Genomic DNA, 12,986 nt, shown 5'->3' with positions numbered 1-12,986 from the left:
TTCAAGTTTTTTTTTTCTATGTAGAAAATGTTTATGAATTCAAATGAAAGATTATTGTATGGCAATTTATAAGTTTTGACATTTACTTAAATTCTAAATTAATATGGTGTAAATTTAAGACGGTAAAGTCATTTCGAACGAGAGAAAATGTTGTTCCACGTACTTTCGTTTTTGGTGCTCCACGCGATTTGATCCCCAAAATCCATCACCAAAGGTGCACCAACCCACACCATAACATAACCAAGTTCGAAAATCCAGAGGCGCTACCTCTCTTCTGTTCCACATAGTCTCTCTCCATAAACGCTTCGACTCGGTCCGATCTCTGACTCACCGGGTCAAACTCAGTCCTTGGCACCTTTGCAAATCCAACTCCAAGCTGTATAATTTTGTCTATGTATCTACACAGCGTCGTTTTACGACGCCTGGGTTTCAAAGTTCCAACTCCAATTTAGCTACGCTCCGTCAACTCCAACTACGTTCCTGTATGTCTTTCTCCGAAAGCTCCAAATTCTTGGCCAAATAGTCGCGGATGATAAGTGTTGGGCTTTCTGAAAGGGTAGAAGAGCGCTATGGCTTGTTAGGGTTTTTTTGTTTGTTAATTTGGGATTTTCCTAAATCCTCACTGTTAGGTTGAGGAGACGATTGCAAGTTTTTAGGTTTTGGAGGTTAAGTCTTGTCATGTATATTTAGTATTTTTCCTTTTGATGTTCTTAACTCTGGGTTGGCTGGCGTAAAAATTGGGGGTTCGCTTCGCCTGTACCTGTATAGAAAGCTGGTGAGAAGGAAAAAAAAAGCAGAGAGAAATGTTTTATTCTCAGTTTATATTGGCCAAGAAGGGTCCTCTTGGAACGATATGGATAGCGGCACATTTGGAGCGCAAGCTTCGCAAGAATCAGGTCGCCGACACCGATATTGGCGTCTCCGTAGGTCAGTTCTCATTTTTTTTACCTTCTGTGCTCCATGTTTTTATGATTTCTTCTCTCGAGAAAATATAGGAAAATGATAGCAGCAATTTTTCAGCTTGAATTATGAATTGGTTGAATTTTTTAAACGCTGGAAAAATTTTCCTTCAAAAGAAACAGAAATAATACAACTACAACAGTGGAAACCAAATGTACAGATAGCAATACAATGATTACAGAACAGCTAACCTGGAGAAAATATAATCTGCATGAATAAAGAAAATTTTGTTTGTCCCTAGATTTAGAAATAATAAAGCCTACAAGAATGCTCCAAATGTGTTTATCCGCTAGGAACTACACATCCTCCCACACTTTTTATTTTTGATAAATCATTGTTTTCTTTCAAATTTTAATCCAAACCACCAAACAATAGCCACAAAACTGTATTCCATGAACTGCCATAATTGAGAAAGAGACGAAGTTTAATTTACACAAGTGGACAAGATGTCTACAACGAAAAACAGAATGCAAAATCGAGACAACAAATAAAGTCCCTCTGAATTTGAAACAGTTACGAAAACTCTATAAGGCTAACTATTGCACCTTTCCGATCAAGCCAAATAACTCAGAAGGATAAATCTTTATATTTTGTAGAAACCTAAGCCCATAGCGAAAACCTTAAGCGAACTTCATCCCATAACTTCTCTCCTCTACTGCCTGCAAAATCCTCATATATTATCCTATTTCTTTCCATCCATATTACCTAGAACATAACCAAACCTCTGCAGGTAAATTTTGCTTCGCTGACATAAAAGAAGAACAATCTCTGGATACAACCCAATTAATCGCGAACTCCCTAAACAAATGCAGACATAGATTAAAAGCCTCTGGACTGCGTAAAAAGATGCAATCAGCAGATTATAGACAATTCTTGCAAAGGATACACCACTAAGAGCATATGTAAGAACTGGGTCCTCTTTTTTGAAGCATGTTGCAAGTGTTAACCTTCCCATGAGCCCCTATCTAAGTAAAGACTTTCACTTTACGGGGCTCTTTAGATTTTCCAAATCAAACCGTAAGGTTGAAAAGCCATATCTGCATTCATTTTTAGCAAAAAGCAGCAATAAAATTTCATGCAAAAGCTACCCAATGAATCAAGACACCATTTCCCCTTTTTTTTGGGGGGGGAGGGAGGATATAATACAAAATTAGGCATTGTTTTTGCATGGTATCACAATATGCCTGCCCATTTCGGAACTCTTTTACTCTTTCTGGATTTCGATCTAGTAGAGGATGACCACTAGGATTGATACTCAGAAGAAGAAAAACTAGCACAAACCCCTTGATAACATAGGGCCTTTTGGGATGCACAGCTTTTCAGTACAAAAAGGACCATGTTTAGCTACTTTAACCTTTCAAATCACGGGAGGATGATTAACCATTGGAAGGTGGCTCATCACTTAACTTGCTGAAATAACACTTGCACAAGACCAAGTGTCTCACCTCCAAGTTTCCAAGACCTTCTGTTCAATCTAGCAGATTGTAAGGATATATTTTTCTGTCAAAGGGACCCTACGAAATTTATGATATCAACCCATGGAAAAGAAAACCAACCTACACTGCCATGGATACATTACGAGAGGACCATACTCTATTTTAATCTATAAAGACGAGGAAATGATTTGCACAACCCAATATTAGGAAATATGAACTAATGCGGTCTGAAATGACTTTCCAAGGACAACAATGGGAGTGATGTAGAACGAGTAACCAGAAATTAGGGTTTGGAGCTAGATAACAGAAAAGGGATAGGCCGAAGAGAATTTAGAAGAATCAGACAGAGGATTAGAATAGATTCTGGAGAAGAAGATCAAGATAGAATAAAGATTTAGATAAAAGAAGATAAAACAGGGAGAAAATCCTTTTAATCAATCATTCAAGTCTACCAATATTGAATTACAAAGCAGCTATTTATAATAACGTAATCATACAACAAACAGGAAAGAATTGTAAATCTACAAGAAGTAGAACAAAGCACCTATTTATAATAACCTAATCATACAACAAACAGGAAAGATTGTAAATCTACAAGAAGTAGGAAAATAATTTTAATTCCATAATAAATAGGAATATAGATGATATAGGAAACTAAATAATAATATCCTTGATATTATTCTACAGGGAGCCATTAACCACAATGTTATTATCCCATAGTATTGACATATAATCCGTATTTGCGTGTAATCACATCTTACCTAAAGGAGTTAAATTTGAAAGGGAATCTCCACAAACATTTCCAAGAAGAGTTGCGTTTTCTTCTTCTTTTCTGAATTTCCTTCCCCAGTTATTTTTATTATTAATTCACTAGAAAACAGATCTTCTTTAAAAGAGCAGGTGGTGGACAGTGCAGTGGATAAGATATCCACTGGGCTAAGAAACCTAAAAACTGAATACACTCACCGAATGCATCAACAGATGTGGCAAAGCTACTTATCCAGGAGTTCTAAAGAAACTGAAAGCCTTAATGATGCCCAGAAGTGTACCTGATGCAGAATAGACCAGGATTATTTTAATTTAGGGTTTTCTAGTTCTCAAATATTTTTACTTATGCGTTAACCTTGCTTATGCTCGTGGTATAATTATCTCAGGGTTTTCAAGGCTAGATGTCTTAGTAATTTAGTTACACAGGGCTTCTTATTTGGTTTTTGTTCTATAAATTAAGGCTTTGTAATTCATCAGACAGACTTGACTTATGGTGCATCATGCATGTCATAATGTATGGTTGTGGTGTAATTGTATCAGTGGTTATTGCTTTCAATCTTTTACTGTTTCTAATTAAATGTTTCATTCTTCTCTGCCAAAAAAAAATTCAAGAAAAAGAAAATTTCTTTTAAGTGCAGAGCACTTTTAGTTAATTCATGCATTTAAATTCTTTTAGATCTTATTCTTGCATTAAATTTCATGGGGCATGTAGTTGCACTCAGTAAGCTCAGTTGTTTTTCAATTTGTAGTCTCTCTCTCTCTCTCTCTCTCTCTCTCTCTCTCTCTCTCTCTCTCTCTCTTAATGTCCAATTCATCTATCCACTCATGTAACTTTGATGATCTATCTTTGGTTACAGATTCTATTCTTTTTCCTGAAGTTCCGATTGCTCTCCGGTTGTCCAGCCATCTTCTGCTTGGTGTGGTGAGGATTTATTCTAGAAAGGTGAATTACCTGTTTGATGATTGTAGCGAGGCTTTGCTTAAGATAAAGCAAGCTTTTCGCTCCACTGCAGTCGATTTACCTCCAGAAGAATCTACTGCTCCGTATCATTCCATAACCTTGCCTGAGACTTTTGATCTTGATGATTTTGAGCTACCAGATAATGAAATTTTTCAGGGGTTAGTATGTTCAATTATGTTTAGGACTAAAGCGTTCGCTGTAGAGATGCTGGATACGAAGATTTGTGTTTGTGTTGGTTTTAACATTTAGTTGTTTTGCAGTAACTATGTTGACCATCATGTCAGTACAAGGGAGCAAATAACTCTCCAAGATACAATGGAGGGTGTGGTTTACTCAACATCTCAATTTGGATTGGATGGTTAGTACTCATCAATTCACTGTCATGAGTGAATGATTGTACATTGAATTAAATTTTATGGTTAGGATAAAACTTAACGATGTTTATGTACGAGCTAACTTAAATGTCCAATATTTCCTGGTTTATTTTCAGAGCGGTTTGGTGATGGCGATACTTCTCAAATTGGTTTGGAATTTGATGAGGTAATATTTTGTTCCTGCTTTGTAGTATTAACTTTTAAGTGGAAGAATTTGGTAATGGACTGGATAGTTGAATAGTATGAAATTACAAGACTTCTTCCTTTGCATACATGGAAATTTTGTCTTTTTTCCTCTTTATGCATGGTTTACTTAAACTTTGTGTTGTTGCAGTGAAATTATGGCTTGCCACTGCTTTTATTGATTTGTTACTACAGTTTCGCTAATTGATTGTTATAGGGTTTGGCATTACCTGTGTCACTCACCGACTAAAACAAAAGCCTTCTTAGAATGCTTCAAGTTGGTTGGAGTGGCTAAAGTTCACATGTGCAAGCTCTCATATTCTCATATGGGCTTGGACAAAGTAAAAAGCGGGCTAGTGGGTTTTTACTGACTGTTGTATATAGTTTATAACCACTTCAAGAAACCATACGTGCCTGTCTCTCTAATGTCTTTGTTTAAATCTCTTGTATAATCACAAAGCCAGCTTGGGCTGATTTTCAATTGTAGGGTTTCACCAATTTTTAATGTCTTCAAATCCTTTGGGCTATGTGTAACTTTCATTGTTTTTTTGGGTGCTCTTTGGTGTTATGTGTTGCTTATGCAAGAATATAGTGGCTTAACTGTGATATATTTGTCATTTACCTTGTTTATGGCGGCTTGTTTTCCGTACCTCACTAATATAATCTTTATGTTTCCTACAATACAAAACTATTATATCACGTATGTATGTATGTCACTTATAGATGCTATTGTTTTTTGAATGATGGAAAACAGGACCTGTTTTTTGGCAAGGTTTCAGCTCAAGGGAATGATGGAATTTCAGAGTAAACTCTATATCTCAAAAGTGTCAAGCATGGGTTTCAATTTTAATTCTTTCACACATTGTTTGATTGCAAAAAGAGGATTCTATAAGTTAGAATTAGAGCATCTCAACTTCTTTGCTGGAATCTGAAAAGAAAAAAAAAAAAAAAAAAAAAAAAAACTTCTTTGCTGGATTGTTTAGACCTATGTTTCTACCTCTTTTCAAGTAAACAAAGCTTCTGCTTTCACCCATCTTCTTTTTGACCACCATATCCTTAAGATTAATTATATATGGAAAAAGTAATAATCGTGGGTTTGGATAAGGTAAACTTGAAGTATCCAATAAATTTTAAATCACAGGATTTGAGACTACAAATTTGAAGTGTTAGGATTTGTAGATTCTCATGTTTTAGCTCCAATTTTCATGGTAAAGTTGAACGCTGAAATTTATAATTTATCCGTCTGGAATTCAATAATCTGTAAGTATGAATGGTGGTGGTGGTGGTGGTGATTTATTATTTTAATTTTTAAGCAAAGTATATTTTTTTTCCCCGTCATTAAACTGCAGAAGAAAAATGTGAGTGGTATGCGGTTATCTACTTAATAATAAAGTTGGGTTTTTTTTGCCCTCAACGCATTTATTTGTTTCTTTGGATTTTTTTTCATGTTGATGAGGTTGGTCCCTGTTAGGCGGTGTTGTGTATGGTTGTGTGGTTTCTTTATTTCTTTGATCCATGGAATCACTTAGGACACTACAACATTTCTGATGTACCCTATTCATTCTCTACTATTTCAGTGGTGATCCTCAGACATTGGGCCAATCAGTAACACCTTTGGAAAAGCATGATATGTATGAGGGGATACCTGGAACCTCAGAAACCATGCAAATGAATGGGATTGAAAGCCAGGTTTATTAATACCACCCAAAAGCTTATTTTCTTCTGTTTTAAGTCTTGTCCTAATTATTCGTCATTTGCGATGTGTAAGCAAGGTTCTATTCTGTTTCTTTTTTCGTTGTTATTGAGGGGTGGACGGAGGTGCGATTCATGCAATATTATGTATAATACAATTCTTGCCTCAGTGACGAATATTTTTTTTATTATCCCTTTTGAACAGAATGAAGTCCTGGCTGCAAATACTGATTTTGTCACATATGCTCAGGCTCCATCAACTCCTGGACTATTTGAAGAGCCAAATCTGTTTGCTGTTCAGGAACCTATGGCCTGCAATGATCAGTTGGATTTTGAAGACCATAATTTATCAAACCATAATTTATCAAACTTAGCATCCGTGGGCAACTCAGAAAATGCTGGTAGTATGTCAGGTCCGCGTTGTGGGGATGATAGTACCAAGGAGAATGGCTATCATTTGGGCGATATAGAGATCAAACAAGCAAGGCCACAGGAGCATGACCAAATTAAACCTTTTTCTCCAGTATTGGAATGTTCAAAGGGGACAGTTGGTGCATTGGATGGCCGAAACAGGGTGGAAGATATACATAATGGTATTGTGATAAACAATGAACCACTTATGCCCTGCCTAGATCAAAAGGATGACCAACATGTAGAACCTGCTGGAGTTAGGTTGGATGAAACTGATGCATCTCCTAGCTGCTCCCAGGTCACATCTGAGTTGGACGACCCTTCTCGTAAGATTTGTTCAAGTAGTAACTTTCCGAGAGTATCAGAGGATTATTTGGAGGATCAACAGACATATTTAAAGCCTGAAATACAGAATGATGTTGAAATTGCTAATAATATGGGAGAATCGTGCACACATATCATTACAGATCCTTTGAAGCCTGTTACGTATGAAGACACAGCAGCTGCTGAAGTGCCTGTGCTCCGGGCATGTGGCTCCCTCCCAAGTCATCATGATATACCATCTCCTACCGATAAAATTTCGGAAGTCCCTTGCAACTTACCATCTGAGGTTGTAGGGCCAACTTCATTGGAGAATGCAACATCTTTGGAGACTCAATTGGAGAACTTGGATAGATCTGCCACTTCTAACTTGCCTGCACCTGAAAAGTTGCTCTCTGTACCAGAGGGGTTCACTTCTAAACCAAGTGATTTTATAGTAGAAACTACGCCTGAAAAAGAAGTCATAGTTGGGGATGCCGGTGATGGTGATGGGATTAAATTCATATCAGGGAAAAAACGTAGTTCCACAGAAAGTACAATGACAGTGCAGAGTTTAAATTCAGTTGAATCATTTGGGGTGGCCCGAGAAGAGAGAACTGCAGAATCTATCCCTGATGATGATGATTTATTGTCTTCTATTTTAGGTATCAAATGGGTTCTTTCTTCATGCCATCAGAAATTTCTACATGTCATTTTGTGTTGATAGATCATTCTGGCATTTATCTTTTTTTTTTGTCCCTAAATCTTTGTTTGATAGAGTTATAAGGCTTATATGATGAAGACTGAACTAAATTTTTTTTGTTGCTTCAGTTGGAAGAAGGTCTTCAGTTCTAAAAATGAAACCCACTCCGCCTGCACTTGAAATAATGTGCACAAAACGCTCAAGAACTGCTGTCCGTGGTACCTCTTCAAAGAGGAAAGTGCTAATGGATGATACAATGGTTTTGCATGGCGAGTATGTGATAACGGACACCAACTAATTTTGATCAAGCATAAGAAAAGTGCTTCCTTTTGAAAATAATGTTTTCTTGTTTTAAGACTATAAAAAGCCTATACTACTAAATTTGTATAATTGACATTTTAGCTGCATATAGAAGCTAATTTGTTTTTTTTGGTTTTTTTTTTTTGTTGGGGGGGGGGGGGGGGGTGTGGTGTGGGCCTGTTTTTCCATGAGAATTTGGCATTTTGTTCCTTAAAAGTATATTGTTCGGTAGTTGTAGCAGAGTGGGACCTGACTGACTGGTAATTTACTTTAGATATACTTTAGATACTCTGTAAATTTTTGAAATGAAAATAAACATACTAAGCATGCTAGGCCTATCTGATTGTATGAGTTGTTGCATACTACATTATTCTCTCTCTCTCTCTCTCTCTCTCTCTTAATGCTAACTACTTGCCTGCTGGTTTTCTGAAGTCAAATACGCCAGCAGTTGACAAATACTGAAGACATACGTCGTGTGCGAAAAAAGGCTCCTTGTACTTGCCCAGAAATTTCAATGATTCAGCGACAATTTTTGGAAGATGCAATTTTCACTGAACCCATATTTACTGGTAAGTTAAATATAATTAGATGTGCATGGATACAATTACTGCCTATCATTTATTGGTTTATTTAGGAATACTGGTAGCCATGTGAATGATTAATATACTTCGCAAAATCTTTACAAGCCACCTGAATTCGTTTGATGTTTGTCAGGCATGTCGGCGGAACTGATATATCTGCACACTGAAACATTTGATCTGAGCACAATCCGGGTTTCTGAAAATGATCAAAACAATGCTTCTATGGAGCCATTGAAGGATGTAGCATCCTCTCTGGAGCCAAATGCTACTAAAGAAATTGAACCCCTTCGAAGCACTGAACCTTTAATAGCGAGAGATGACACAGCAGCACAGCCTGCTGACATTGAGAACGAAAACCAGAAGGAAGATCATAACCTAAAGTCTCACCATACTGATGCTGAAGAACAAAGGATCAGTGACTTGGAAGAACTTAATACTTCCAAACATGAACACTTGGGAGAGATAGCTGAAATGGAAATTGACAAAGAAAATTTTGAAGTTGCTGATCCTGTTTTAGAAGATATTTACAAGGTGTCAGCTGATGTTAACGTCCAGTCAAGGCTTGTGGATAAAACTGAGGAGGAAAATGCATCACTGCAGATTGATGCATTATGCGGGTCACTAGACAATAAGTTGGACGCCCAACCCATGGAGGTGGACGCATTGATAGTGGAGTCAAGTATCCAGAAAGAAGTTGATGCCATTCAAGTTGTTGACCACAGTGTCGAAATCAGAGCGGATGTTCAGATAGGTGCATCTGAACTTATTGACAGTGTAGATGTTACGCTTGCAACTGGGGAATGCAAAAACCTCAGTTTTTCAACTGATCAATCTGTGGGAGAAATTGAAAACAGCGAGCAACATACTGTGAATGAAACTGAGGTCCTGGAGGCAAACTTGCATTGTGATGACAACCCAAACTCTTATTGTATTCATGGTGAAGACAACGAGAATGCTTCCTGGAATGGTAAGGAAAATCTAGGTTGCCGGGAGGTTGGTCCACGTAGCGGTATTGATGCAGAAGTCACTGCAGACCCCCCTCCAGAAGATCGTGGTGTAAGTTGTTAACATTCTTTCTTGTTGGTTCTGAAAATAATTTGGAACTTCTCTTATATAAAAAAAGAGTTATTTTGAATGTAAGCCTTTAAAAAGGAAAAAGGAAACCCAATGCATGTGTTTTTTTTTTTTTTTTTTTTTTTTTTTTTTCTCTTGGGGACAAAAACATTTTGTACACATGTACGTATATATTTGGCTTTGTTTACGATGGTACACCCTCATGCTGTTGATGCCCTATTTCCGTTAGAACTAAATAAAACCTTTATTCTTCAAACAAGTATTTACTCCATTCCCTTGCCTGTCAAAACTACTTTCCCGGCCATCCTTTTCATTTTATGATTGCCATATTTTACCCCGGATTCTTTGAGAATTGTTTGATTTAAGTTCCCTAATAATGACTAGAAAAAGATGAAGTGACATTGTAATGCTGTTCCTAAACTATTTATGTTTTTGCCTCGCGGATAGGCATTATCTTCTGGAAACAGGGCTCTTTTCTGCATCATGTCATTTTGTTTTATAGGCATTGTCTCTCTGTAAAGTTCAATATGTGTTTTTAACTTCACACTTTGGCTATATTGTGCAGGATTATGAAGATGTAGCTTTTGGAGATGATACAGGTTGACCTTTTCTTCTTCCTGCCTTCTTGACTTCTTATTTATATCTCTTGGCCTGTCTTTTTTCTTATGTATCCTTCTTAGAACCTATTGGTATGAAGATTTGGTGTACACGGACTATCCACATTACACACAACTATTTATGCATTTATGAATGTACTCTTCGTACGTTTTAGGCCCTTCCAAACTCCTTTCTCAACTTTGTTGGACTTTAGCTACAACTAAATGCTGTGAAACACCTAAAGGATAAATGAAGATTTGTCTGTGCATGCATAATTGATGACTATGTGCTTTCTTATTCTGGTGTCTACACGTCTATTTTAAGTAAAATACTCTTTTGCCCCTGCACTTATGTGCTGGAGTTCCTTTGAATAACATATTTTATTGTTGTTCTCAGAATTTTTGAATGTAGATGATGATGAAATAGCTGAAGATGTCGATGACATGCCATGCGCTGGAGATACTCGTCTTCTTGAGAATAGTGGATGGTCTTCCCGCACCAGGTATGTGTGCTTAATATGGTCAGTTCCATGTTTAATTCATGCTGCTAATTTCATTTTATTGTAAGTCAGTGGAATTACTTTTTCTGGTTTGCATGACCTCATTGAAGGTGATACTGACGAGTTTATGTTTTGAAGCCTTACAATATGAAATAATTTGCTATGTTTTGATTTAAGAATTTTTAAATGGAAAACCCAGAAACCCTCTCTCTCTCCACTTTGAGAAAATGGTTGTGTACTTGTAAATAGGTGTTTTTCATAATTCCTATGCTATACAATTCCTTTAGTCACAGTTCCTAAGTTAAAATTGCTGATTGTTCTTTTGTGATGATGATTGTCAATTATTTGTTATCATTCTGATATCAGTTTTCTATTATTTTTAAGACCCGACTCTTGATTTTCTTATAGGGCTGTTGCCAAGTATCTCCAGACTTTACTTTATAAGGAACCTGTGCATGGGAAAAAGGTTCTTGGGATGGACAGTTTATTAAATGGTAAAACTCGAAAGGAAGCATCAAGGATGTTTTTTGAAACATTGGTAAGTGTTATAATTGAATGTTATGCTGAGGTTTTCTTATATCTGGGTGATCTGCTAAATTAGTCAGAAGACTTAATGAGGATGTAGTGTGTTCTCTCTCTCTCTCTCTCTCTATATATATATATATATGCATATATAGAATGTAGTACAATGTTGGGAACTCCAAAAGCATGTCCTGAAAGAGTTAAAGCAAAAACTTTGAAGATAGGTTACAGCAGCAGCAATTCATGAGGCAACCTCTTATGTAACATCATTAATTTTACAAGAGAAGGAAGATATTAACTACCAATGGAAGGCTTTAAGCTTTTAATTTTGATCTTTTATTATATGTATTCTAGAAAAGTATTTGGGAAATAATTTCCTGTCTAACTAGTTTAGGCCCATTTGATAAAACTTTGTTTTTAGTTTATTTTTGTGCTAGAAATAGAGAGAGAGAGCATATGGGGGAAAAGAGGGACAAAGGGTGATAGGTGGGAGGAGGGAGAAATGAAGGATAATGTATGAAACAAAAACTTGAAAGGGAAAACAACTTAGATCCGTGTTCAGTTTATAGGTTTTTAGGGAGAATAACTTAGAACTGTGTACCATACCCTATGCATTTGTTCCACAACCCTCTCACCATTCTTCCTCGGCGCCTCATCATCTCATTTATCCCATGTAAATACTACTAAAATAGGGTTTTAGTAGCCATTAAGTTTAATACTCTGTTTTGGTATACTTTAGCCTACTTGTCCAAATTGTGGGTGTGTAGTTTGAAATGCTTAATAATCTTTCACTCGTGGTTCTACTCACTCTTTTGCAGGTGCTTAAGACAAGGGATTACATCCATGTGGAACAGGCAAAGCCTTTTGACAACGTCTACATAGGACCTCAAGTAAAACTCATGAAATCAGAGTTCTAATATCTTACATAGGAAAGGCAGATATTGTTGAAAAGGCTTTACAATTTAGTTTGTCTGATGCTCGATTGAAAATTGGGAATATTCTTTTCCTTCAGTAGGTATTTTCTCACAAGAATCTTTTTTGTTCTTAAAATATTGGTTCCTTCCCTTAGGCTAGGATTTAAGCTCGCGTTAGGTTGTGCAGTTGGTAGTTTATCGTCGTGGGGTGGGGGGTTGATTGAGGAGGGACGCTTCTTGTTTATTGTAGCGACAAAGTTGTAATGTGGATCATATCAGTATGATGTATATATATTTGTAGTATAGTATCATTTGTAATCGAAGGTGATAGTATTTCCTTGTTTGTTAGGGCCCAAAAATTTCATGCAAGGCCTAAGAGGATGAAGGCCTAAATGTCCTATACGGCCATACAATTTTATGCTTTTTCCATTTATTTTATACGTATTTATCTAAACAATTAGTAGTTGTTGGAGCAGATTTTGACTTGTCGTGGAGTGAAACCTGCATAGACCAAAGATAAGGAAACACCGTGAGTCCAGGCGCGTGGCACGCGCGTGCGGGGGTTGGGGGCCGCCGGGTGGGGGGGTGGGGGGTGGTGTGTGTTGGTGGTTCCCGACGTGGAGGCTTTGATGCCTAAGTCTAGGGTGTTCTGGGCTTAACTATGGTGAAGGCCATGACTTCACCATGAGGTATATTTATAGGCACTCTACA

General features: G+C 37.0%; 1 protein-coding gene across 2 annotated transcripts; it reads left to right on the top strand.

Moving 5' to 3' along the window:
* Positions 1–201: 201 nt before the first annotated feature.
* LOC137744852 (sister chromatid cohesion 1 protein 4-like) lies at positions 202–12,697 on the top strand. 2 transcript variants are annotated; one of them, XM_068484660.1, is made up of 14 exons: positions 202–927; positions 4,022–4,283; positions 4,386–4,483; positions 4,616–4,665; positions 5,437–5,486; positions 6,260–6,371; positions 6,625–7,750; positions 7,917–8,061; positions 8,521–8,657; positions 8,803–9,725; positions 10,309–10,342; positions 10,737–10,842; positions 11,248–11,377; positions 12,180–12,697. In XM_068484660.1, exons 1-14 carry the CDS (start codon positions 804–806, stop codon positions 12,276–12,278), a joined length of 3,396 nt encoding a protein of 1,131 aa, XP_068340761.1. In that variant the 5' UTR covers positions 202–803; the 3' UTR covers positions 12,279–12,697. The 2 variants fall into 2 exon arrangements, with proteins under 2 accessions (XP_068340761.1, XP_068340760.1); XM_068484659.1 differs by having other exon boundaries at positions 6,580–7,750.
* Positions 12,698–12,986: the final 289 nt, after the last annotated feature.

The sequence above is a fragment of the Pyrus communis genome, chromosome 9 (assembly GCF_963583255.1).
Source record: "Pyrus communis chromosome 9, drPyrComm1.1, whole genome shotgun sequence".
NCBI lineage: Eukaryota > Viridiplantae > Streptophyta > Magnoliopsida > Rosales > Rosaceae > Pyrus > Pyrus communis.
Note: the sequence above shows the minus strand (reverse complement) of the source record. Positions and strands in the feature narration are given on the sequence as shown.

Coding starts and splice junctions, on each gene's coding strand:
- LOC137744852 (XM_068484659.1), top strand. CDS start 804: ATGTTTTATTCTCAGTTTATATTGGCCAAGAAGGGTCCTCTTGGAACG. Junction 5,487..6,259: donor GGGAATGATGGAATTTCAGA/GTAAACTCTATA, acceptor CTACTATTTCAG/TGGTGATCCTCAGACATTGG. Junction 10,343..10,736: donor AGCTTTTGGAGATGATACAG/GTTGACCTTTTC, acceptor TGTTGTTCTCAG/AATTTTTGAATGTAGATGAT.